The sequence below is a fragment of the Kogia breviceps genome, chromosome 15 (assembly GCF_026419965.1).
Source record: "Kogia breviceps isolate mKogBre1 chromosome 15, mKogBre1 haplotype 1, whole genome shotgun sequence".
Lineage (NCBI taxonomy): Eukaryota > Metazoa > Chordata > Mammalia > Artiodactyla > Physeteridae > Kogia > Kogia breviceps.
The window spans coordinates 83,851,263-83,873,921 of NC_081324.1; the positions used below are offsets into that span (position 1 = coordinate 83,851,263).

The 22,659-nt window shown below is 44.1% G+C and overlaps 1 protein-coding gene across 2 annotated transcripts in view; it reads left to right on the forward strand.

Moving 5' to 3' along the window:
- Positions 1 to 1,178: 1,178 nt before the first annotated feature.
- The window catches only part of TCTN2 (tectonic family member 2), a 28,831-nt gene continuing 7,350 nt past the window's right edge, over positions 1,179 to 22,659 (forward strand). The window contains exons 1-13 of one of the 2 annotated variants that reach the window (XM_059040657.2): positions 1,179 to 1,536; positions 1,715 to 1,822; positions 2,233 to 2,309; positions 3,740 to 3,935; positions 7,080 to 7,180; positions 11,498 to 11,688; positions 12,213 to 12,339; positions 13,396 to 13,537; positions 14,829 to 14,894; positions 16,523 to 16,657; positions 16,912 to 16,989; positions 20,969 to 21,049; positions 22,014 to 22,125. In XM_059040657.2, coding sequence (XP_058896640.1) covers positions 1,239 to 1,536; positions 1,715 to 1,822; positions 2,233 to 2,309; positions 3,740 to 3,935; positions 7,080 to 7,180; positions 11,498 to 11,688; positions 12,213 to 12,339; positions 13,396 to 13,537; positions 14,829 to 14,894; positions 16,523 to 16,657; positions 16,912 to 16,989; positions 20,969 to 21,049; positions 22,014 to 22,125 — 1,712 coding nt within the window. In that variant the 5' untranslated portion in view covers positions 1,179 to 1,238. The remainder of the gene's footprint in view (positions 1,537 to 1,714; positions 1,823 to 2,232; positions 2,310 to 3,739; positions 3,936 to 7,079; positions 7,181 to 11,497; positions 11,689 to 12,212; positions 12,340 to 13,395; positions 13,538 to 14,828; positions 14,895 to 16,522; positions 16,658 to 16,911; positions 16,990 to 20,968; positions 21,050 to 22,013; positions 22,126 to 22,659) is intronic. The other variant, XM_067015314.1, reaches the window with a different exon arrangement.

Here is a 22,659-nt window from a genome sequence, read left to right on the forward strand (position 1 = left end):
GAGAGACTATTATCTCCTTTTTAAAGATGAGGAAGGACTTCCCTGCTGGTCCAGTGGCTAAGACTCTATGCTCCCAATGCAGGGGACCCGGGTTGCATCCCTGGTCAGGGAAATAGATCCCACATGCCGCAACTAGGAGTTCACATGCCACAACTAAAGATCCCGCATGCCTCAATGAAGATCCCGAGTGCTGCAGCTAAGACCTGGCACAGCCAAATAAATGAATAAATGAATGAATGAATGAATGGCTTCCCTGGTGCCACGGGTGACGCAGTGGTTAAGAATCCACCTGCCAATGCAAGGGACACAGGTTCAAGCCTTGGTCTGGGAAGATCCCACATGCCGCGGAGCTACTACGCCCATGTGCCACAACTACTGAGCCTGCGCTCTACAGCCCACGTGCCACAACCACTGAGCCCGTGAGCCACAACTACTGAACCCCGCACACCTAGAGCCCATGCTCCACAACAAGAGAAGCCACTGCAATGAGAAACCAGCACAACAAAGAGTAGCCCCTGCTCACCCAACTAGAGAAAGCCTGCACACAGCAACGAAGACCCAACGCAGCCAAAAATAAATAAATAAATAATAATAATAAAGATGTGGAAGCCCAAGCTTAGAGAGGTTAAGTGACTTTCCCAAGGTCACTTAATGTAGAAGGAAGGTGAAACCCAAACCAGGCAGTCCGACCTCAGGGCCTGCACCCTTAGTTACCAAACTATAATAATGCTTGAGATACTTTGAGGGTCCCGACATAAGGAATTTTTTTTCAGGCAGAATTTTGATGCTTTTGCATCTCCCTAATGCTGGGCAAAGCCTCTTGTGTGTTCTTTGATAAGACCTGCTTTCACAGTTCTGAGAGCTCTGTGTGGTACAAACAAAGCCTTCAAAAAACTGGGAGAATAATAAAAACAATTCAACAACACACTTATAGCACTGCAGCCTCACCCCCTTTTTGTCCCTCCCCCCAAGTCACCATAAAAATCAAGTTTATTAAGTTGCTTGTTTACAATCTAGTGTCTGTAGGCTCGCTCTTGCATTAACTCCAGGTTGATTGAATTAACTGCAGGGAAGCCATTCATTCATTCATTTATTTGGCTTTGCCAGGTCTTAGTTGCAGCACTGCAGTAGTTGGAGGAACTCTGGCTTTTAAAATGAACGCGGTTTCCTACTTTTTCGTGATCCTTTCCGTGAAGTGAAGGCGGCCGAAGGACTTAAGGCCCGTGGGCTGGGCTGAGATGCTGCTGCTGGGTTTGAGGGCGGGCGCTCTCTGCTGCTGGCCCAATCACGGCGCGCTGCTCCGCCAGACCGGCGGCCGATTGGTGGTTGCCATAGCTCCGGGTGTTCGCTTGACAAGATGGCGGAGAGTTAGACGGGGCCGCGTCTTGGCGTCCCCGCGCTTCCAGGCTTCTAAGTCGGGTGCGGTCCTGCCGTGCAGGCCCAGCGAGACCCCAGGCATGCGTTTGCCGCCGCCGGTCCCTCTTCTGGGGCTACTCCTTCTTCAGAGCGTCTTGAGGCCTCTGTGGGGGGACCTGGGTGCGTAAGGCGGGGCAAGGGCCTGCAGAACCGGGGCTGAGGGAGGGGACGAGGCTTTTGAGGCCAAATTTGGGACTTCTCCGGGAGCTGCGGAAGACCCCGCCAAAGGAAGCCACCACCCAGCGTAGGCAGGGGCTCTGCAACTATTAACTCCATTTTGTCCCTTTCCTCCCGCTAGTTTTCATGCCTGCTGTCATCCGCATGTCCGGCCCTGAAGTCAGCGCGTCCCTGGTTGGAGGCACCGAGGATGTGACCGTGTCCCTGACCCAGCTGCGCGACGAGATGGGTAAAGAGCCCGGCCCTTCCTGTGGGGAGGGAGGAGGTTGGGCCAGGTCCACGCCGCCCAAGAAGCCTGGCCAGCTGGCATCCCCTGGGTCCCTTGCCGCTGTCCACTTCAAAGTCGGGATAGGGGGCTGCTGTGGAGCAGAGGACCGAAGGACAGGTTCAGTAAAAGAAAGCTTGAAATCTTACCAGTTAGCCTTCGCTGAGCTATCCGCTGTACTTAAATGCATCACCTCATTTTCCTAATACGAACAGTAATACCTTTTAATCCGTTTAACAAATGAAGACACTGAAGTTCAGAGAGGTGGTCACTTGTCCAAAGTCACACAGCTTGTAAAGGGATTCCTGCCTCAAGAGTGCACCCTGTTAGTGGCTGGGCAATAGTGCCTTGCATCCTGATCTTCTCTCCCGTAGCATTCTTGCCAGTTCCCGCCTGCGAGGTGCTGAGCAATGAGACCGGAGACTGGAGTTTGACTGTCAGCCCCACTGTGGTAAGGCCAGAGGTGAACACCTTTTGGGTAGCATCTGCGGAGGCCCACATCTAGAGTTCCTGCAGTGTTGTTCTCTCTCTCTCTCTCTTCTTTTTTTATTCGTTTTTTTTTTTTTTTTCCCCTCCGCAACGAGCAGCTTGCGGGATTGATTGAACCCGGGGCCATGGCAGTGAAAGCCTAACCACTGGAGCGCCAGGGAACTCCCCCTGCAGTGTTTTCTCTCTCTCTTTTATTTTTTAAGAACATACATTTATTTATTTATTTATTTATCTGGCTGGCTGCGTTGGGTCTTCGTTGCTGTGCGCTGGCTTTCTCTAGCTGCGGCGAGCTGGGGCTACTCTTCGTTGTGGTGCGTGGGCTTCAGTAGTTGTGGCACGCGGGCTCAGTAGTTGTGGTTCGCGGGCTCTAGAGCGCAGCCTCAGTAGTTGTGGCACACGGGCTTAGTTGCTCCGTGGCATGTGGGATCTTCCCAGCCCAGGGATTGAACCCATGTCCCTTGCATTGGCAGGTGGATTCTTAACCCCTGTGCCACCAGGGAAGCTCTGCAGTGTTCTCTTAATCGAACAAGATAGAGCTTTCTTGGGACTTCCCTGGCGGTCCAGTGGTTAAGACTCCCGCGCTTCTACTACAGGGGGCACGGGTTAGATCCCTGGTCCAGGAACTAAGATCCCACAGCCCACACAATGCAGACAAGCAAACAGAAAGCTTTCTTAGCGCTTGGAACCACCATGAAACTGTGGACTATCAGATCTCATGGACGTCCATCCAACTCAGAGGTTCTTGGGGGTCCTTGGATGAGTTTCAAGAAGCCTGTGAACCCTCTGAAACTGTGTGTAAAATTATGTGTGTGTGCATTTTTTTCTGGTGAGAGGGTTAGATTATCCGTCAGATTATCAAATGGATTTGTGACTCAAAAGAGCTTCAGAAACCTCTGATCTCATCCAACTCTGAGCTTATGTGTAAAGGACACTCAAGCCTGGAGAGATGAAATATTTTCCACGTAATGAGTGTTTTATTGAGTGCCCAGTATATGCATAGCATCAGCTCCGGAGATAAAGGATGAGAAAGACAAACTTTGCTTGCACCCCAGGAACCGGGACCTGTTTTCGTGGACTTTTTTGTGCGTATTTAATCTTCTGCTGGTGGGATGATAAAGGTGCTAGACACACTGAGTTACTTTATCAGACCTGTGTTCAGCTTTCTCTAAGCAGCCACAACTTGCTTGCTTTTACGTTCAGGTGAGGATTAGGAATCAGGGCTTGCATATTGCTGTCGGTTTACAGGGTAGAACGGAGCAGAGTGATGTCATTCTTACATACAGTTCTTTTGTAAAATGAACGGAGGCTGATTGTGCTTTCCGTTACATGTTCTTATAATCATAGATGCCATTTTGAGTCACTATAAAAAGTACAGCAATGTTTTCCTTTCAGAATTCTTTGGAAGTGACTGTGAGGTTGAAGAGGGGCCTGCCATCATGTTTGTCTAATGAGACAGATCCATTCCCGGAGGCCCCGTGTATTGTCCAGACTCTTCTGGTTTCAGCCTCTCGTCATTCATCCTGTTTAGCACATCTACTCGTTCAAGTGGAAATTTATGCCAACTCCTCTCTGGCCCAAAATGCATCAGGCAAGTAAAATCCCTGACTATCAAAACATTTACTGCAAACGTATTTCATTTCTGGCCGCGCCATGCGGCACGTGGCATCTTAGTTCCCTGACCAGGGGTGGAACCCGTGCCCCCTGCGGTGGAAGCGCGGAGTCCCAACCACTGGACCGCCAGGGAAGTCCCTGCAAACGTTGTTTGATTGTGTGTGCCACGCAGTTTGTGTGCTACAATCATGAGTGTGTCTTGCTTTCCTAAACTTATTTTCATTTTGTTTAATTTTCTTATTTTAAAAGTTTCCACTTCGTATTATTTTAGTTAAGATTTATTGTATCTTGGGAATTCCCTGGTAGTCCAATGGTTAGGGCTCAGCGCTTTCACTGCCACAGGCCCGGGTTCAATCCCTGGTCAGGGAACTAAGATCCCACAAGCCGAGGCGCAGCCAAAGAGAAATAAAAAAAATAAAAAAGATGTATTTTGATCGACTGTTTGTATCTTTGTAAGCCGTGTTAAATCCTTTTTGGGAGAAAGTAAAGTTTTTTTTCCTTGTATTGATTCCTGTGACTCCATCTCAAAACAAAACAGAAGGAAGGGAGAGACCGATGAATGAGTTTATAGAAAAACAGCAGGTTTCCAGTGAATGCTTTTGACAGCCAGCTGCCTTTCCCAGAGGCAGCTCGCTTAATTATGCTTATAGGAGCACATTTTCCTCTCTTTAAGAACGAACACAATAATAACGTAGAATTTGCTGTCCTATACCTTTAAAAAGTAGTACAGGGCTTCCCTGGTGGCGCAGCGCTTGAGAGTCCGCCTGCCGATGCAGGGGACGCGGGTTCGTGCCCCGGTCCGGGAAGATCCCACATACCGCGGAGCAGCTGGGCCCGTGAGCCATGGCCGCTCAGCCTGTGCATCCGGAGCCTGTGCTCTGCAACGGGAGAGGCCACAACAGTGAGAGGCCCGCGTACCAAAAAAAAAAAAAAGCCCTGGGTTTCCCCGGTGGCGCAGTGGTTGAGTCCTCCTGCCGATGCAGGGGACACGGGTTCGTATCCCAGTCCAGGAAGATCCCACATGCCGCGGAGCCTGCGCGTCCGGAGCCTGTGCTCCTTAACGGGAGAGGCCACAGCAGTGAGAGGCCCGTGTACCGCAAAAAAAAAAAAAAAAAAAAAAAGTTGTATAAGTTAGAAAATTTTTCACAGGAATGCAAGTAAGTTCTCCTCATTCTTTTTCTATTCTTTTAAATGTAATATTCTTATATTCTTTTTAATAGCTGCATAGCATTCCCTTGTGTGGATGCACCATTGTTTATTTGCTAAATAACCACTGTTTATTTAATTAAAAGTTTTCCAGCTTTTGATACTGTAACTAGTGCTACAGCAAATATCACTGTGCACATAATCTCTGGACATGAGAAAATGATTTTGTGTTACTCTCCCTTTCACATCATGGCAGCGTCCTAAGGACAAAAGATGTGCTGATGTTGAAGGGTCCACTTGGATAGGTGCCACCACCATGTCCCCTGTTGCCTGCGACAAACTCTAGCACCTCTTACCTTTATGGTCACCTGGGATGAAGGGAGAAGTGTTCCTCTTTAGTAGCAAAGGTCTGCCACTTTGAGACTCCCACAGCGCTGCTTCGCACATCACATCCTGTAACTGTGGTCCTCCTTGTGGTTTTGGAAGTTTAGAAGGATTAGATACGTTACGGTAATGACATTCAGTGGTCTACTCTGCCGTTAGTGTATTTGCTTAGAAAGATCTCCAAGATACGTTGCTAAGTGCAAAAAGCAGGTGCAGATGGGTGCCTGTAGCATGGAATAAGAATATGTATATTTATATTTGCATAAAGAAATTGTGGAGGGGGACTTCCCTGGCAGTTCAGTGGTTAGGACTCTGTGCTTCCACTGCAGGGGGCTCACCCATCCTTGGTTGGGGAACTAAGATCCCACAAGCTGTGCGGTGCAGCCAGAAAAACCCCCAAAACAAAAAAATCCAAAACTGACAGGAGGCCTTAATGGTAGCTGTATCACTCAAGGCAGTGACTTTTTTTCTTTTAAAAAACATGCTTGACTATATTTAGGTGATATTTCGGAATGTCTTTGTACAAATAGCCAAACTTAGGAAGATTAGAGTATCTGTATATTGGTAATTATGAGATGTCCACTCTGACCCACGAAGGTATGAAAAATTTTGTACCCAGTCAGACAGAGTTCAGAACAAGAAAAAGGATGGAAGGACGGAGGAGGTAAGTGGTATGCCTGGTAACAAGGAAAGTAGCAAACGACGTGGGAGACGTATAGATAGATATACAAACATCTGTCTATATATCACATAGCAAAACCCTATTCTAAAATGCCTTGCTTATGTCACACGGGTTTGATTAAGCTGAGAGTCAGACCCTTACCCTTGTGACATGGTATGTTACTCGACCTTCTTATTCCTTATTCCTTATAGCATAGGATGTATAATAGTTGTTCTTTAGGTGCTTCAGCTGTTGTGTCATTGAAGTTGACTGTTACTTAGAGTTTAAACAAATAATCGCTACATAGTTTTCCAATTATTAGTCTCTGGTTTCCAAGTTAGGAGGCTGAAATGTAATATAATATATTCCTTCTCCAATCAATGTGAAGATGACTGATTTCCCCCACACGTGAACGAGAATCAGGATGTGACAATTTGGATTCACGGTGTGGTGGGACTTGAGGTTGAGCGTGTAGCATAAATAAATGTGATCTTGTGGTCAAATGGCTTCCTGATAAGCTGTCTGAAATGTCACCATGGCTTCAGTTTCATCTGCTGAAAGGGGTAATGAATTTGAAGGAGTAAATGCTTAAAATCAGTCTGTGCTATGAAAGGGATCGTTCAGTGTCCTGAAAAATAAAAGCAGTGCATCACATTTATCTTAACTCGTAAATTTTAGTCACTTGGTTATGTTCAAGTTCAACTGTGACTTCTTTACTTCGTATAACTAGCATATTTTCTTCTATTTGGGTTTTTGTTGGAGGAGTAGATACGAGCCTCAGTTATGCTCTATGCATAGCTCATTTCAGGGATTCTTTAACGTGGAATATTGGTAATGGTGGTTTGTAAAACAATGATTCAGCTTTCTTTGAATGTCAAAATTGTGGCAGTGCTTCATCAGCGTTTCTTCTCTGTTGTTTGTACTTTTCAGAGAACGTGACTGTTATTCCTAACCAGGTGTATCAGCCCCTCGGTCCTTGCCCTTGTAATTTAACAGCCGGGGCCTGTGACGTTCGCTGCTGCTGTGACCAGGTATGGTCTTTCTGATTATTGGGCACGAAAGCTATGGTACCTGCTGGCGTGTGAAAAGCACCAACGGTTCCCCATCAACAGCTTTTTTTGTTTGTTTGTTTGTTATGGGCGGGCCTCTCACTGTTGTGGCCTCTCCCGTTGCGGAGCGCAGGCTCTGGACGCGCAGGCTCAGCGGCCATGGCTCACGGGCCCAGCCGCTCCGCGGCACGTGGGATCTTCCCGGACCGGTGCTCGAACCCGCGTCCCCTGCATTGGCTGGCGGACTTGCAACCACTGCGCCACCAGGGAAGCCCATCAACAGCTTTTTAAAACCTTTTTAAAATACAAAACTAATGGGGACTTCCCTGGTGGTCCAGTGGTTAAGACTTTGCCTTCCAATGCAGGGGGTACGGGTTCGATTCCTGTTTGGGGAGCTAAGATCCCGCATGCCTTTTGGCCAAGAGAACAAAATATAAAAACAAAAGCAATATTGTAACAAATTCAATGAAGACGTTAAAAATGGTCCACATCAAAAAAACCAAAAAACAAAACTGAGATTGTATTTCGTGTTGCACATTGTTTTCAAATTGAGTATTTTCTTTTTTCTTTCTTTTTTTTTTTGGCTGCATCGGGTTTTTAGTTGCAGCACACGGGCTCTCTCATTGAGGCGCATGGGCTCAGTCGTTGTGGTGCTTGGGCTTAGTTGCCCCACGGCATGTGGGATCTTAGTTCCCTGACCACGGATTGAACCCATGTCCCTTGCATTGCAGGGTGGATTCTTTACCACTGGACCACTGGGGAAGTCCTGAAATTGAGTATTTTCTTATCCAGCATGTTCAGCCTAGTTTATGGATGAAAAAAATGTATCTCTTTGGATAAAGTCCTGATTGTGATGATACTGGGAGTATGGTTTTAATGTCTTATTTAGAAGCCTTTAAGAAAATATAAAAAGGAAAGAAAATACATCTTTTCAATGATATTTAGTAAATTTATAGGGTTGTACAACCATCACGACAATCTAATTTTAGAACATTTCCATCTTCCTCAAAAAAAAAAAAGAAAAGAAACCTCATGTCCATTTGCAATCACTCCCATTCCTGCCCCTCCTCCCTAGGCCACTTTTTTTTTTTTTCAGTTTTCACTAGAAATTAAGTTTGTTTAGTTATTTATTGTGGTATCGTTGATTTACAATATTATGTAAGTTTCAGGTGTACAACATAATGATTCACAAATGTTTTTAAAAATTAATTTATTTTTGGCTGAGTTGGGTCTTCGTTGCTGTGCACGGGCTTTTCTCTAGTTGCGGCGAGCGGGGGCTACTCTTCATTGCGGTGCACGGGCTTCTCAATGCCGTGGCTTCTCTTGTTGTGGGGCACGGGCTCTAGGCGCGCGGGCTTCAGTAGTTGTGGCTCGCGGGCTCTAGAGCGCAGGCTCAGTAGTTGTGCACATGGGCTTAGTTGCTCCGCGGCACGTGGGATCTTCCCGGACCAGGGCTCGAACCCGTGTCCCCTGCGTTGGCAGGCGGATTCTTAACCACTGCGCCACCAGGGAAGCCCTGATTCACAGTTTTTAAAGGTTATCCTCCATTTATAGTGATTATAAAATATTGGCTACATTCCCTGTGCTGTATAATGTATCCCTGTAGCTTGTTTATTTTATGCATAGCAGTTTGTGCCTCTTGGTCCTCTACCCCTGTCTTGCCCCTCCCCACTTCCCTCTCCCCTTTGGTAGCCACTGGTTTGTTTTCTGTATCTGTGAGTCTGCTGCTTTTTTGTTATATTCACGAGTTTGTTTTCCGAGGCCCCAGTTAATCTTTCTGTCTCTGTGGGTTTGCCTCTTCTGGACGTTGCATATAAATGGAGTCCTACAGCCTGTCTGTCTGGAGGATTTGTGTCTGGCTTCTTTCACTTAGCGTCACGCTTTCAGGGGTCACCCGTGTTGCGGCACATGCATCAGTGCTTCCTTCCTTTTTATGGCTGAATCATATTCCATCGAATGGATATATCACATAGGCCTTAACCCATTTAGCAGGTGGTGGACATTTGGTTTGTTTTCACTTTCTGGCTATTATGAACAATACTTCTCTGAATATCTGTATACAAGTTTTTGTTGGGATGTGTGTTCCCATTTCCCCTGGTTTTGTTACCTAGGAGTGGAATTGCTTTGTCATATGGTAACTGCATGTTTAACCTTTTGAGGAGCTCTTTTTCAAAGCGGCTGCATCATTTCACATTCCCATCAGCAGTGTATAAGTGTTGCAGTTTTCCACATCCTCACCAACGACTGTTAGAATGATCTTGATGTGTGTGAAGTGGTATTTCATTGTGATTTTGATTTGGATTCCTCTAGTGGCAAATGATGTTGAACATCTTTTCATGGCTGTTTGTATATCTTCTCTGAAGAAATGTCTGTTGAAGAAATGTCTGTTGAGACCCTTTGCCCATTTTTCAGTTGGATTGTCTTCTTGTTGTTAAATTATAAGAGTTCACTGTACATTCTGGCTACTAGTCCCTTATCCGATGTATGATTTGCAGAAAACTTCTCCCCTTGTGTAGGCTGTCCATTTTCTTGTTGGTGTCCTTTGAAGCCCCAAAGTTTTTTAATTTGATGAAGTCCAGTTTATCATTTTTTTCTTCCAGTTTTAGTTAGATAGACTTGACCTCCAGCACTGTACAAGTTTAAGGTGTACAGCATAATGATTTGACTTACATACATCATGAAGTGATCGTCATAATAAGTTTGATGAACATCCATCATCTCCTATAGATACAAAATTAAAGAAATAGAAAAACAATTTTCCTTGTGATGAGAACTCTTAGGATTTGCTGTCTTAACAACGTTCATGTGTGACCTACAGCATGTTAATTATATTTCTCACGTTGTAGTGACATCCTTCCTGCTTATCTTATAACTGGAAGTCTGTGCCTTTTGACCACCTTCATCCAGTTCCCCCTCTCTCCACCCCGCTTTTTTTTTGTTGTTGTTGTTGTTTGTGCTTTTGGTGTCATATCTAAGAAACCATTGGCCAATCCCAGGTCAAATACATATTTTTTTTTTTTTTTTTTGTGGTACGTGGGCCTCTCACTGTTGTGGCCTCTCCCATTGCGGAGCACAGGCTCCGGATGCGCAGGCTCAGCGGCCATGGCTCACGGGCCCAGCCGCTCCGCGGTATGTGGGATCTTCCCGGACCGGGGCACGAACCCGCGTCCCCTGCATCAGCAGGCGGATTCTCAACCACTGCGCCACCAGGGAAGCCCCAAATACATATTTTTAATCCTTATTTTAGATGGAAGGGGAATAAGAGATGCAAAAGAGGCACCTGTACGAGGACCCCAGTCACTCCCACTTTTGAATGAGTGCAGTTATTTATGTCATGGTTGGTTTTACAAAACGGAAAAGGAAAGCTTAGGGTCTGTATTGGAACACTCATACTAGCAATTGTATTTATAATAACAATCGTGTTTAAGTTTAAAAGTACAGCACATCATAAATCTGTTCAGGTATCAACAGAAATGTGAAATGTATTCTCCCCCCTTTCTTTCAGAGTATATCACTGTGCCCTATTTCTAATTTCCTTCATGTTTGTTATATATGGTGTATATGTATATGTATAGCACCAACCACTGGAATCGTTTAGGATTCTGGGTCAATGACATCTTCAGACAGCTTCAACTTACCTACCGCTTTAGACGCGATCAATTTTTAATTTGAATTGCCCTTATTTAAAGCAATCAGATCATTTACTTTTCTACCTTCAGTAAACAAGGGATTTAGAACGTATTTAACTTTTAGCTCTCTCAGTCCTTTGAGAAACAAGGAAGAATACAGATGAGTAAATGAAAGCGTGAATAAAGTGACTTCTTGACATTAATTGGGTCATGATATCACGACAGTGAGAGCTTCAAGGATTCTTTTGGCATATGGACTGTCTGCCCTAACTCTAAATGTCCTTAGGTTTCTCTGGACTAGGGATTTGAATGGTGATGACAACTGAAAATTCTCCATTTGTTGTCTATTCCATATTATCTTTTCTTTTTCTCGTCTTGTTTTTTTTTTTTTTGGTGTGGTATATCTTAGGTCCCCAGTGAAGATGTGATTTCCTTGAAGGTTTCAAGTTCCTGACTTGGAGGCTTGTAGGGCGCTAACATTTTAGCACGATTTTACTTCCTGTGGGCACAAAGTTCCCTTAGCCTGGATGCAGGCTGTGTTTGTTTCTGCTTCCTCGGCGGGGTCCTGCTGGCCTCAAGCCGCACGTTCATCACACTGGCCAGGAGATCCTGATGGCGGGCACAGGGGACACTTTCCCCCTTTCACTTCTCCTTTACATCTTCTTTCCAGGAGTGCTCATCAGATTTGACAGCGCTGTTCAGGGAGTCCTGTCTCCCTGGCGTTTTTGGAGGAGATGTCAATCCTCCCTTTGACCAGCTCTGCTCCGTTCAGGCGGCACGTGGAGTCCCCGACTGGTTTCCATTCCTGTGTGTGCAGCTCGCCAACTCGCCTTTCCTCGGGTACTTCTATCACGGTTCCGTGTAAGTGTCCAAGGGGCTGCCCTGGAGAGCGCCGTGCGCCCAGGGGACCCTAGAACATGGGCCACGTCCTTCTCGGGACCTCTCCGGAGGCTCCATGCTTCAATTCCTCCATTCTAGATTCAATTCTGGATTTCAGTTAGTACGTTTATTTTGTGTTAAGTATTTGAAAGAATTGGAAAAGAAATTGAGTCACTGAATCAATTGAATCACCGAAAAGAAATTGATTGATAGCACAGATAGTCAGTAGTGATTCTCTGGGTTGGGGGAAAGAGTGGTGGGCTCATGGGGGACTTTAACTTTCTGTCTTTTACATTTCTGTCTTGCTGAAATTTTACAACAACTTTATTATTATTATTATTATTGAAATAAAATTCATGGAACATAAAATTAACCATTAACTACTTTAAAGTATACAGTTCAGTGGCATTTAGTACAAATATTATTTTTATAATTTAAAAAAACAGAAACAATTTAAAAGAATTGTTTTTAGCACATTAGTGGTGGTTTCTCTCATTGATTTGCAGTTCCTCTGGACAACACGCTTCCTTTGACATGTATTTGCATACTGATCTAAAAGACTTTTCAGACTTTGGTTACAAACAAGGAGATCCAGTCATGACTGTAGATAAGGCATATTTTACTATTCCGCAGGTAATCATTTCAATTTTAATATGCTAGAGGCTTTTCTCATTTTCCCCTTCCTCTTGTTAATTTAACTCATATTACTCTAAAAAAAAAATTCGCTTCCGGGCTTCCCTGGTGGCGCAGTGGTTGAGAATCCGCCTGCCGATGCAGGAGACACGGGTTCGAGCCCCGGTCCGGGAAGATCCCACATGCCGCGGAGCGGCTGGGCCCGTGAGCCGTGGCCGCTGAGCCTGCGCGTCCGGTGCCTGTGCTCCGCAACGGGAGAGGCCACAACAGTGAGAGGCCCGCATACCGCAAAAAAAAAAAAAAAAAAAAAAAAAATCACTTCCTAAGTTACTTATTTATCTCCTATGGATTTTTCAGGCACTCAACTATTTAAGGCCTCTGGGTTTTTTTTCCTTTTAATAGTCACTCTTTTAAAAAAAAAAAAAAATTATTTATTTATTTTTGGCTGTGTTGGGTCTTCGTTGCTGCACGGGGGCTTTCTCTGGTTGTGGCGAGGCGGGGGCTACTGTTTGTTGCAGTGCGCGGGCTTCTCATTGCCTGCGTTGGCTGGCGGATTCCTAACCACTGCGCCATCAGGGAAGTCCCCATTTTTATTTTTATTTATTTATTTTTTTGGCCTTGCCGATCGACTTCTGGGATCTTAGTTCCCCGACTAGGGATTGAACCCGGGCCCTCAACAGTGAAAGCGCAGAGTCCTAACCCACTGGACCATCAGGGAATTCCCAGAATCCATTTTTATGGTTTTAACAAAAATCTGGTTGTAATGAGGGAGAGAACATGAAATTGAGTATAATCATGTTTCTGCAAAGTCAATGATGCAGGGCAGGAATTTTCTTTAGCAACTATACTTACTGTGACCCCTCAGCCAGTGGCTTCCAGACTTTGAGTAGCAAGTCAGCTAGACATTTTACTGAATCAGTCAATGCCCTAGCCTTTGCTGAAGCTAACCCAGCAGTAGGAGCAGGCTGCAAAAAGAGTACTTTCACAAAACACTGATATCTTTATTATGATTAGAAGGGAGGTCGTAAATCTGTCGGGATTTCCCCTGGCCCTCAGGTATCCCTGGCTGGGCAGTGCATGCAGAATGCCCCGGTGGCCTTCCTTCAGAATTTTGATGTTCAGTGCGTTACTAGCCTGGAGGTGTACCCAGAACGGGACAGGATCACCAACGTGAAGGTAAAGAATGGTACTATGGGAGGTAAGTGACGTTCGTTCAAAATAAGAGCACGGACCTGAGTGTTGAGATAAACTCTGATATCACTTCTACTGGATCAACTTAGAATAATATTTCACCTGCCAACTGAGGAAGGTGTTTTCTTTGGAAAAAGTTCAATTCCATAAGACAGCATACTGCATATCTGTTCTTTTTTTAAAAAATAGAGCTAAAATTCTTATAACACAGAATTCACCATTGTAATGTGTACAGTTCAGTGGCATTTAGTACACACACAGTGTTGTGCAACCGTCACCTCTACCTAGTTCCAAAACACTCTCGTCACCCCAGATGGAGGCCCGGCACCCGTTTAACAGTTTCTCCCCCTTCTCCCCCCACCCTGAGCCCTGGCAGCCACTCTGTGGATTTGCCTGTTCTGGACACTTCATATAAATGGACTCATACACTATGTGGCCTTTTGTGACTGGCTTCTTTCACTCAGCATCATGGTTTTGAGACTCATCCACACTGTAGCATGGATCAAAGCCTCATTCCTTTTTTTTTTTAAATTTAATTTTATTTATTTTTTTATACAGCAGGTTCTTATTAGTCATCAATTTTATACATGTCAGTGTATACCTGTCAATCCCAATCGCCCAATTCAGCACACCACCATCCCCACCCCCGCCGCGGCTTTCCCCCCTTGGTGTCCACATGTTTGTTCTCTACATCTGTGTCTCAACTTCTGCCCTGCAAACCGGTTCATCTGTACCATTTTTCCCAAAACCTCATTCCTTTTTATGGCCAAATGGTATTCCATCAGATGAATATACTACACTTTGTTACCATTTATTAGTTGATGGACATTTGGGTTGTTTCCAGCTTTCGGTTATTGTGAATAATGCTGCTGTGAACACTTGTGTTCAAGTGTCTGTGTGGACATACGTTCTCCTTTCCCTTGGGTAGATACCTAGCAGTGGAATTGCTGAGCCACAAGGTAATTTAACTTTCTGAGGAACTGCCAAGCTGGTTTCTACAGTGACTGTACCATTTTACGTTCCAAACCAGCAGCGTGCTGCATATTGGTTCTCAGACAGGAGTGACTGTCCAGATTATTTTCACTGACTTTTGAGATTCTCCTTCTCAGTTATAATTAGATGCCAAGAATAGTGGGATTCCCATTTGATGGCGTTTGGGGAGTTGGGGGGAGCTGAGTAGTTGGCATACAGGGCGGGCACAGTTACCATATTTGCTTAGCAAGCTTTCATTTTCATAGATAAATGTGATCATGTTAGGTCATATACTCCTGTGGAAGTTCATTTATGTATCTTTTCAGGCATAGTTACACCAAAAGTAATCTATGAGGAAGCAACTGACCTAGACAGATTCATCACCAATACAGGTATTTTAATGTTACACTTTTATATCATTTCTATGGGAATATATGTCATTTCTTGCAAGTGATATGTAGTCCCAGGGTAAAATACACTTTTATTGAGAATTTTAGGAGGTTCACAACCGTTAGAAAGATATCCCACTACCATTTTGCTTGTTCCTTGTTCTGTCTTGCCTTTTTGGAGTAGCATCTGTGACCTGAGCCAGACCCTTCACAGTCCTGGATGACGTGGGTTCCAGGGTCCCTCCTCATTCTCAGGGCCCGTGGACCTTTTCTTAAATGTTTTTCAGGGAGTTAAAGAGTTCTTTAGGGGCTTCCCTGGTGGCGCAGTGGTTGAGAATCTGCCTGCCAATGCAGGGGACATGGGTTCGATCCCTGGTCCGGGAAGATCCCACAGGCCGCGGAGCAACTAAGCTCGTGAGCCACAACTACTGAGCCCGCATGCCGCAACTACTAAAGCCCATGCGCCTAGAGCCCATGCTCCACAATGAGAGAAGCCACTGCAATGAGAAGCCCGCGCACCACAGCAGAGAGTAGCCCCCACTTGCCGCAACTAGAGAAATCCCGCACACAGCAACGAAGACCCAACACAGCCAAAAATAAATAAATTTAATAAATTAAAAAAAAAAAAAAAAGAGTTCTTTAGGACCTAGCATTTTCATTTCTGGCTTGCTCTTCTTTTTCTGATCATTAAACTTTGTATTTGTGAGGCAGCCAAATAAGGTACGTAGAGTTTGACCGATATTTCCAGGACTTCTGTGTTTTTTGTTTTTTTTTTTTCGGTACATGGGGCTCTCACTGTTGCGGCCGCTCCCACTGCGGAGCACAGGCTCCGGACGCGCAGGCTCAGTGGCCATGGCTCACGGGCCCAGCCGCTCTGCGGCATGTGGGTTCCTCCCAGACCGGGGCACGAACCCGTGTCCCCTGCATCGGCAGGCGGACACTCAACCACTGCGCCACCAGGGAAACCCAGGACTTTTTTTTTTTTTTTGGTACGCGGGCCTCTCACTGTTGTGGCCTCTCCCGTTGCGGAGCACAGGCTCCGGATGCACAGGCTGAGCGGCCATGGCTCACGGGCCCAGCTGCTCCACGGTATGTGGGATCTTCCCGGACCGGGGCACGAACCCGTGTCCCCTGCATCGGCAGGCAGATTCTCAACCACTGTGCCACCAGGACTTTTGTTTTTAATGAATGATACTACTAGTGGTTCTTTTCAACGTGCTGTAATTCTAGGACTTATTCTTTACTTCATCGGACATTAGTACAATATAGTAGTGAACTAGACAGCAGGCCCCTGCTCTTAAAAAGCTGACATTCTGTAATCTTTCATTTAACAAACATTCTTCCAAGCATGTGCTCTGCATCAGGCTATGAGCGGGGGACCAGGGCTGCTGAAATGAAAAGGACAGAGCTCACTCAGGATATGGGAACTGTGTAGAGAAGGTGGCTAACGCTGGCTCCGGCAGAGGAATGGGGAAGGCTTCCGGAGGAAGTAATGACCGTGCTGTGTAAGGGAACTGGGTGGGCAGGGCAGGGCTGGGGTGTGGGGGAAAGGCCACCCAGGCAGAGGAAACCACCAACTTGAGCCCAAAGAAGGTCTTTAATTTATGAAAGTATTCTTTTTTTTTTTGCAGAAACACTTTTAAATACTGGATCAGTCCCCAGGAATGTGAATGTGGAAGAACATTATATTTTCAGATGGAATAATAATACAATCAGTGAAATAAATGTCAAAATCATTAGGGCAGAAATTAATGCCCACCAGAAAGGTAACTTTGTGGAGGGCAGCAAGAATGCTTTCAGTTTAAAATATTTTCTCCTTTTTTCATTATTTTCATAATTACAACAGATAAACTAATTCAGACCTGGTTTTCTTATTTGTATTTATGATTTAATCAGAAAACAGTTTTTTTTTTTTTTTTTTTTTTTGCTTGTCAAAATGCAATTATAAGGTAAAGAAAACACTATGGGGGATAATTTCCTAGTGACGTGGTGACATATTTTTATTTTGTTTTATTTCTAGGAATCATAACACAGAGATTTACAGTGAAATTTTTAAGCTATAACAGTGGTAATGAAAAGGAATCCTCTGGAAATCCAGGTGAGATAGTATATGTCAATCATTGATCTTACAAACATATTTTAGTGCAACACTCCTGTGCTATAACGATGATTATAAATAGCTCCAACTTTAGTTTGTGACTCTGACTTTTTTCTTTTTCTTTTGTGATACTGTATTCTTTTCCTGATAACAGCTTAAATTTTTACATGAAGTGTTGTATATTGTAGCAAGTTGTTGTAAACCTAAAACATCCTTTCTCTTTAGCTACTGTTTTTTTTTTTTTTTAATTGACGTATAGTTATAACGTTGTGTTAGTTTCTGGTGCACAGCAAAGTGACCCAGTTATACACATTGATATATACTCCCCCTCATATTCTTTTCCATTATTGTCTGTCACAAGACACTGAATATAGTTCCCTGTGCTACACAGTAGGTTCCTGTTGTTTATCTATTATATATATAATCGTTTGTATCTGCTAATCTCAAACTCCTAATTTATTGCTCCCTCCCCCTCTCTTTTTTTTTTTGGCTGTGCTGTGCGGCCTGTGGGATCTTAGTTGCCCCACCAGGGATCGAACCCACACCCTCAGCAGTGACAACACGGAGTCCTAACCATGGGATCTCCAGGGAACTCTGGTCTTTTGAAAAGGAAAATAAGGCATTTAAAGCGTTGGTAAGGGGGACTTCCCCAGTGGTCCAGTGGTTAGGACTCCACACCCTCACTGCCAGGGCCCAGATTTGATCCCTGACTGGGGAACTAAGATCCCACAAGCCGCACAGCATGGCCAGAAAATAAAAAAAATAAAGTGTTGGTAAAATTAATTTTTAAAGTAATAAGCTGCAGATGATGGGTTCCTAACCTGGAATCTGTGGAGAGACTTCCTGGGGACTGTGAACTCCCGGTCATGTTGCGCATTTTGTATTTATGTGCAAATATATCACCACCCGCTTTGTCATGTATTTGTTTATTTCTTTTGTTCACTGATGCCTCCTCAGGGCCTAAACCAGTATGTGGACTGCACTGTTCAGTACTCTAGCCACTAGCCCCATGTAGCTGCTGGGCACCTGAAATGTGGCCAGTGTCATATGTGGAAGTAATAATATTTTGTGTATATTGGGTGGAATAAAATACATTATTCAAATTAATTTCACCTATTTCTTTTTTTAATTAATTAATTTAATTTTTTTTGGCTGCGTTGGGTCTTCAGTGCTGCACACGGGCTTTCTCTAGTTGTGGCAAGCGGGGGCTATTCTTTGTTGTGATGCGCGGGCTTCTCTTTGCGGTGGCTTCTCTTGTTGTGGAGCACGGGCTCTTGGCGCGTGGGCTTCAGTAGTTGCGGCACATAGGCTCAGTTGTTGTGGCTCACGGGCTCTAGAGCGCAGGCTCAGTAGTTGTGGCGCACGGGCTTAGTTGCTCCGCAGCATGTGGGATCTTGCCGGACCAGGGCTCAAATTCGTGTCCCCTGCATTGGCAGGCAGATTTTTAACCACTGCACCACCAGGGAAGTCCCTAATTTCACCTATTTCTTTTTCTCTTTTTTAATGGGGATACTAGAAAAAAATTAAATTTCTAAAAAATTCTAAAGATACATATTATTCTAAAATCAAATATGAAGTTTGCATTATATTTCTATGGGACAACTGTGGCTTAGACCATAGTAGGTGTTCAGTAAATACTTGCTGGATAAACCTATCATTGTTTCTTAAAAAAATGTCTCCGTCCTTTTGCTATCCTTTTTTTACTTTAAAATAAGTTTTTATTTTGCACGATCTTCAGTACTTATATATACTGATTTAATCATACATGACCCATTATATATATATTTTTAAAATTTTTCTTTTAAATAGGATTTTAATATACTTATTAATGTGGAGCTTGGGATTTATTGTTGGCTTTAAAAGCGGGCTCCTGGAATTTAAGGGTTTTCATTTCACTGACTTAATTTGACAAAATTTCTGAGAAACACCATCAGAATATGAGAAAAATGTTGACACTGTCATCAAAAAAGAGTAAATTAAGAGCCAGAACTGATCAGGAAGCGAAACAGCTTGAATAGATGCAGCCACTGTCTCTAGCGCTTTCTGAGGCAGGACGGGGTTTTCAGAGGACTCTATGACATGGGCCCTGTCCTCAAGGAATTCACTCTCTCATTTGGAATGACAGTACCAAGTTACAGGAAACAACAGTGAACAATCCAAGGTAATTAATAAACAGGTGAGGGACCGAGGGACAGTTACTCCAGGATTCAGAGGAGTAGAATGTTGACCGCTCTCGCAGACTTTGCATCTCTAAGGAACAGTGTTGAGTGTCCAGCGCTTGCCAGGTTCTGTTCTCGGTGCTGGAGGAAAAGCAGTGAGCTAGTCCGGGCCCAGCCCCTGGCTGGGCTGCGAAGAGAAGATTGCGCCTTGAGAAGCAGATAATTGGAAAGGGTGCTGGGGACAGAAATAACCTGGGGGAAGCCAAGGAGGAAGACGTGAGTGTGACGTGTACGCGGGCAGGGTCGGACCTGTGGCCGGAGGGGAGGCCCCTGGCTCAGGAATGGTGGGGCGTGGTGCTGGAAACACAAACACCATGCATGAACCTCAGTTGCATCCCAGTTTGTAAAAACAGCACAAAAACACATTTTTGGAGGGAACCTAGGAGGAAATATGAGTGTGAACTGAATATGATATGATTATAAGGGATTATATTAATTTTCTTAGGAGAAATATTGGCATCATGCTGATATAGGGGAATGTTTTTTGTTTGTTTGTTTGTTTTTCTTTTTGGCTGCACCCCTTGGCTTGTGGGATCTTAGTTCTCCGACAAGGGATTCAACCCGAGACCACGGCAGTGAAGGTGCGGAGTCCCGACCGCCAGGGAATTCCCTGTAGGGGAATGTTCTTAATTTGGGGAGATGTGTGATGGAGGTTTTAGGGGTGAGGTGTCATGATGTCTACAACTTATTTCCACATGGTCCTGCCCCTCCCCTCCAATGTATATATGCTTTTATAATAGATAAGACATATATGGCTAAATATTAACAGTTGTTGATTTTAGGTGGTGGCTGTATTGAGTGAGGCTCACTTTCAACTTTTCTTTACTTGTGAACTTTTTCATATTAAAAAGGTGGAGGGACTTCCCTGGCGGCGCAGTGGTTAAGAATCCACCTGCCCGTGCAGGGGACACGGGTTTGATCCCTGGTCCGGGAAGATCCCACATGCCGCGGAGCAGCTAAGCCTGTGCACCACAACTGCTGAAGCCCGCGTGCCTAGAGCTCGTGCGCCGCAGCAAGAGAAGCCACTGCAATGAGAAGGCCATGCACTGTGATGAAGAGTAGCCCCTGCTCACCGCAACTAGAGAAAGCCCGCGCGCAGCAACAAAGACCCAATGCAGCCAAAAATAAATAAATAAATAAGAAAAGAAAAGCACTTGATGACATTAAACTTAAACAACAAAAAAAAAATGTGCAAACAATAAACTGGATTACTAGGAGACAGATGGGAATAGGATCTAAATCAGATCTTGGGGTTGAATTGGTTTACCGGCAAATCATTCCCTGAGAAGGTAACTTTGGTTTAAGTTTGCCTTAGGAGCCCCTGTGATAAGTGGTATTAATCACTCAGCAAGTATGCATGAACCGGCCTGCCCAGCAGGTAATTGTTCTCCAAGGTGAGAGGTCCAAGACCAACTCCTGCCTGCTTTTCACTTTTCAGATTTTTACTTTAAAAATGTGTTCCAAAAAATCACATGGACATCTTTGTTTTAGAATCTGATTCAGTGACAACTGAATCACTTTGCTGTACACCAGAAACTAACACAACATTATAATCAACTGTACTTCAATAAAAAACAAAATAAAACCCCGAACAAATGAAGGTGACGTCCTTTTTCTCGAGGGTATTCTGAAAGAGCTTTGCCTGCATATTTCCTTTCTTTGTGGATTCCTCCTTTCCGATATTTGATGAGCTAGCGCCTGTTGCATTAAAATAACTTTAGAGGGAAAGATGCTCACTCTCCTCCCTTGTGTCTGTCTAGGTTACCAGCTTGGCAAGCCTGTTCGAGCTCTAAACACCAACAGGATGAATAATGTCACCACTTTACACCTTTGGCAATCCGGTAACCTGGTTTGGTAATATGATTAGCTCTCTGGTGAACTAGAATTGGAAATATTACCATATTTTGAATCCGCTTAAGGAACCAATTACTTTAAAGCCCAGTTTGTTTATTTAGCTTGGGGGTGGTTATTTTCCATGCTTCTGAAGCTTTCTTTTCTTTCTTTTTCTTTTTTTGTAAAAAATGTTCGCATTGTTTGTGCTGGAAGTGCTGGATTTTAGTAATAGATTTAAATATGAAAGTGGCTGGAGAGTCGCTTGTCTTTGTAGTCATTGATTAGTCCAAGATGGTGCTAAACATGAGAATAGTTTCATTCCAAACTATGGCAAATCTTTGCAACAGTGGTAATTATCCACATCTGCCAGAAGGCATTAAATTTCAGGTTCAGAATAAACCCTTGATCCCTGCCCAGGTATTTCAATACAGAAAGAGCCTTTTGTCCAGCTTTCAAAGGATTAGAGTAACAATGACCTCAGTTCTCGAAAATTGGAAACTAACTTTCTTTTCTTTTTTAAAATTAATTAATTTATTTTTGGTTGCATCGGGTCTTAGTTGCTGCGTGTGCGGTTTTGTCTAGTTGTGGCGAGCAGGGGCTACTCTTCATTGCTGTGCCTGGGCTTCTCATTGTGGTGGCTTCTCTTATTGCGGAGCATGGGCTCTAGGCAAACGGTCTCCAGTAGTTGTGGCACGAGAGCTCAGTAGTTGTGGCTCATGGGCTCGAGCGCAGGCTCAGTAGTTGTGGCGCACAGGCGTAGTTGCTCTGTGGCATGTGGGATCTTCCCGGACCAGGGCTCGAACCCGTGTCCCCTGCATTGGCAGGTGGATTCTTAACCACTGTGCCACCAGGGAAGTCCCTGGAAACTTTATTTATGCTTTTTGTTCTCTGTTTTTTAAGAAAACCTTTAACGTAAATATTTTACTTACTTTTGTTTTGCAAAAATAGGAGGATAATCTTTTTATTTTATAGCTGGAAGGGGTTTGTGTATATCAGCAACTTTCAAACCCATTTTATTTGGAGAAAATGCACTATCTGGGTGCCTTTTAGAAGTTGGAATCAATGAAAACTGTACTCAGCTCAGGTGAGTGTCTCACAGATGAATTTATCTACATTTTGAGTGTTTTGCTTAAATTTAACTCACATGAATACTAACGACAACATGAATGTGAAAAATTTCAGTCTGAATAAAAACTTATACAAAAGTGATAGTAAATAATACAAACTTCCAATACAATTTAGAGTTGATTCAAACATCAATATAAGTGAAAATAGACATTCTTGGAACTAAGGCTATTTCATCCATATTTACGCACATTTCTCTGGGAAGTTTGTTCACATCGTTGGAACCCCATGCTCCTAGAAATAGAAGGGCTGGAGCCCTTAAAGAATTCTTAAGCTGTGTAACATGATGTATAAAGTATTTTGCACTTAATTATCTGGGTGGCATTTAGAAAATTTATGGATATGCATATGCGTTCTTTTTTTTTAACTGAGGTAAAATTCATACAACATAATCATTTTAAAGTGAACAGTTCAGTGGCATTTAGTGCATTCATAGTGTTGTGCAACCATCACCTCTGTTTAGTTCCAGAACATTTTCATCTCTGCAAAATGA